The sequence below is a fragment of the Hydra vulgaris genome, chromosome 09, assembly GCF_038396675.1.
Source record: "Hydra vulgaris chromosome 09, alternate assembly HydraT2T_AEP".
Taxonomy (NCBI): domain Eukaryota; kingdom Metazoa; phylum Cnidaria; class Hydrozoa; order Anthoathecata; family Hydridae; genus Hydra; species Hydra vulgaris.
Window position 1 is genome coordinate 46,106,311 of NC_088928.1, and position 4,121 is coordinate 46,110,431.

General features: G+C 27.8%; 1 protein-coding gene across 1 annotated transcript; it reads left to right on the forward strand.

The window, feature by feature from the left end:
* Positions 1-2,718: 2,718 nt before the first annotated feature.
* On the forward strand, positions 2,719-3,526 carry LOC136085519 (deoxyuridine 5'-triphosphate nucleotidohydrolase-like). Its single transcript, XM_065806832.1, has 3 exons — positions 2,719-2,802; positions 3,019-3,181; positions 3,225-3,526. Exons 1-3 carry the CDS (start codon positions 2,719-2,721, stop codon positions 3,524-3,526), a joined length of 549 nt encoding a protein of 182 aa, XP_065662904.1.
* The last annotated feature ends 595 nt before the right edge of the window (positions 3,527-4,121 follow it).

Genomic DNA, 4,121 nt, shown 5'->3' on the forward strand with positions numbered 1-4,121 from the left:
GTATTGCGTACAATAAAAGAGCAGAAAATATACACGTTTGATTTAAAAAGATTATTATTTTCGAAAATTAGTAAACTACCTAGATATGTTTACAACGAAAATTTATGTCTAGAACATTACCAACACAATAATACTAGAGAACATACTCATGAACATTGCCCGAAATATGAAACTCTTATGTTTGCGTTGTATTTAGAAGATTTTGTCAATGGTTTTATAAAAGATGGTAACGTACAACAATATACAGAGTTTAGTGTTGTTGAATACGCAAGTTTTATTAATTTTATAAAAGACAATATGCAATGTGTTTGCTTATTAAAGAAAGACAAATGCGAATGTTTTGATAATGTTTTTCATATAAACAAACTTGTATATCAACTTTTTGATACGGAAAAAAAAATAATAAATGTCTTCTTTATAATCCTTCTTCCGTGTCCAAGTAATACTTGGTGTAATGAGTGTTTTTGTGTATAGGTTGTTTCGATACTGCTTTGTCGTTATCGTAATTATAAACTTGATCTTCTTTTTTGTATAGAATGATTTAAATGTTAAAGTTTTGTTTAAAGAAAAAAACCATCGAGCTATAGGAAACATTTCTATTAAATTTTTATCGTGAAAATTGCAGCGATCGAAAGCTTTGTAAATGTAAACTTTATCACCTTCTGTGTGAACTTTTTTATCTAAAAAGTATTCATAAACAGGCGTAGGCGTGTAAATGGTGTAATATCCATTATGAAAAAGCTTGTCGTGATACGAAAAATAAGGTTGTTGTACGCAAGCAGGATAAACGTTTTCTATTATTTTACAACTTTTCTTCAACTCGTCGCATTCCCATCTGTCGATCATATAAGGAAACAAAAAATAATATTTCAAAGACAGTTTAAGTTTGCTTTTCCACGAAGTACATTTATTTTGATTTGTTGTCTTGTAAAAAAGTTTGTAAACTATAATAAACTCATCCAACTTTTTCTTTGTTCTTCATATCGATTTTCTACTGTTGTTTTTGTTATATTTAAAAATCCTCATTGATGGTTTGACATATTACAAACATGCCATTTATCCACGAGGGTGACTGTTCTGCAAAAGTTATATATCGACGAGATGCTTTTTCAAAGAGATGAAGAGAGTTTTCATAGTCTTTAGCTATGAAAATATAATACAAATTGACAAATTTTTCTTCTTCCAACTTTAATTCCAAGTTAAAATTTTTTAAATAGGAAAATATTATATCCAGCTATTCTTCATACATGTTATTTAAATGAATATATTAAAACAGCATAGGATGTAATTCATTATCAGCATAAAAATGTTGAACAGCTTTGATCAGACTTTCATCGAGTTGTTTGCTAGTCATTCTCTCTTTCAAAAATGAACTAGAATATTTTTTTTACAACTCTTTATATAGGAAAATTTATATAAAAAACAAGTCTTTTATTAATAAAACAATTTTTTTAATTCAATTAAAAACATTTTTTACAAGAAAAATATTTTTCATAAATAATTATTCTTCGTCTTCCTATACTTCGAGTTTTGCTTGTTTCGCCTCACTTGTTTCTTTTTCAGCTAGTGATTCGCAGGCTTTTTTTAGGTTCATATTATAACTTCTATGGTAACCATTTTTATTAATGGTGTTGAGGAAAGAAGGTTCTACAGATAATAATCTATCGTATTCAGTAATATGAATCTCATCATCGTCTTTTGCTAAACGAATCGTATATTCGTTAAACTCGACGTTTTTTAATATACCCATTTTAGGATAAGCTACAGTTAGGTAAGCTCTGTTTTGAGCAGCTTGCATATTATCCATCAAAGTTTCCAACACTTTTTTTGTCATTTTGTTGTGGTTAAATTTAAAGACCACGTTAAAAGTAATTTCAACTTTTAGAATTTTAAATTTAGTGTCGTCTTTGGTTAATTTAAGTTCAGCTCTGAATAAATAATTTGTTTTGTGGAGATCACACATATCTCTATATTTCCACGGTAATAATATTTCACAGCCATCGTTTTTTGGTTTGTAGATTAATTCTTATTTAACATAGTTGAATTGTGCAAGTGTTTTGAGAGGAACAGTTGAATATTGTTTATCTTTTGCATTTTTTTCTTCTTTAAATTCAACAAGCCTCAAAGTGGCAGATGCCAAATATGCAAACTTGACATAGTTGTTATTATCGCAATAAACAACTTCGTAGTCTTCCATCTTTTTTCAGTGTGATTAAATAAGTTTTAAATTAAAGTGAGCTCCTTTGATACTGTTTTGAGTTGAAAAGAGAGATTAAAAAACAAGAACAAAACAAATTTTTTTAAATAATGTTAATTCCTTGCGAATTATGATGTCATACAAGTTTAAAGTTCAAAGTTTAAAGTTCAAAGTGTGGCATGATGAGACCCTTTGAACTTTAGACTCTGTACTTTGATACTTTAATTCTAATTTAATGAAATAGGATAAGTTGTTATGACTACCTTTTCATATAAAAAGGGGAAAATAGGTCTTGTTCAATCGTCAACATCTTCAGGTGAAATTAATAGAAGTGTAAAAAAATGTGTTTAGATTGTAAAAAAATGAAGGTTGTCGAGGTTCAATACCACGAAAGAACAAGATTAGAAATTGTAAAACTAAAATATAAATATTTTGATGGTAGTATTAAACTCGAAAAAGGCGAACTCGTAGAAGATTACGATTGAAAATTAGAAAAACATGTTTATAAGTTGTTTTATCAAATGTGGATCGATACAGAATTTGTTACAAGTATTCCTTTGTTACCTTATATTAACGAACTTTTTAATAGAGCTTTAAATGAAAAAGTTTTAAGACAATTTGATTTTTATTATAATTGGTTTGGTCATTGTGATCTTTGTGAAAATATGTTTTTATTTTGTTTTAACTGCTTTTATTGTAAATTAGGTTTTTGTAAATATTGTATTGTTTCTCATAGAAAAGAAAGAGAACAAATAGTTTATTCTTTAGAGTTCAAAAATAATGTGTGCATTGTTTAAATATATTCTTGTATCATTTTTTAGATAATGAAAATGAAAAGTGTTGGAGAATGGTCTCTTTATGAAGTAGTAGAGATTAAAACAATTCAAATAAGAGATAATCAAGAATGGTCTTATTATGAAACAAAAAAGAGTGCTTGTTTTGATTTGAGAAGCACAAAGCATTACATACTTCAACCCGATGAACGTATTTCAGTGAGTACTGGAGTATATCGATAAAATAGATTCAGATTTAGTAGGTCAAATATGTTCCAAATCAAGCATCGCTCTTAAATATGGCGTCATAGTGTTTAATGCTCCTGCAATAATAGATGCTGATTATAAAGACAAAAATAAAGTGCTACTTATCAATCATTCAAAAGAAGATTACGTTATTAATTGTGGAGATGCTGTTGCTCAAATGGGATTCTTGAAAACATTTAAAGCTGTAGAAACAGTTATAGAAATTGATGGATGTTCTTGTCGTGAAATAACAATGTCAATGATTAAAGATGTAGAAAGAAATGGTGGTTTTGGTTCCACGGGAAAATAATTGTGTATATTTTTTTTAAAATTTTTAAACATGATTTTTTAATTATTTTTTAGATTAGTAAAAAATTATGACTGAAATGTGTGAATGTGGTACTGAAGATAACAAAATTGAAACTGACGGATCACGAGTACAAGAGAATAAAAAAGAGAAAGAAAATTTGAGACCTATTATGACTATTCATACCAACAATCAAACTCTTGTATTAAACGAGTAATATAATGTTGTATAACTGAAAAATGAAAAATTAGAAGAGTTGAATGATAATGCTGGAAATGGTACTAAAAAATGGATTTTAGAAAATTTTCATAATCAATTTAAAGATGTTAGCAAATCTTGTTATAGCGTACCATTTTACTTTAAAAAATATCAATTTGTAATGAGACTAATCGTAAATATGAAATGCAATAAACACGATTGTGATGATAAAGAAGTGCGTTTGTATATTGTGATGCGATCTACGCCTTATGATGTAATTTTAAAATGGCCTTTTTTAAACCGAATGATAACATTTAAGATATGCGGTCCTAATGGCGTTCAGATTAAAAAAAGTTTTCTTACTCAGAATAACATTTGTTTTCAACGACGTCCAAGATGG

Bases quoted from the DNA above. Each gene is read 5' to 3' on its own strand.
- LOC136085519 (XM_065806832.1), top strand. From the start codon at position 2,719: ATGTGGATCGATACAGAATTTGTTACAAGTATTCCTTTGTTACCTTAT. The intron at 2,803-3,018 runs GTTTTAAGACAA...ATCATTTTTTAG, and splicing joins ATAGAGCTTTAAATGAAAAA to ATAATGAAAATGAAAAGTGT. The intron at 3,182-3,224 runs GTATTTCAGTGA...AAATAGATTCAG, and splicing joins CATACTTCAACCCGATGAAC to ATTTAGTAGGTCAAATATGT.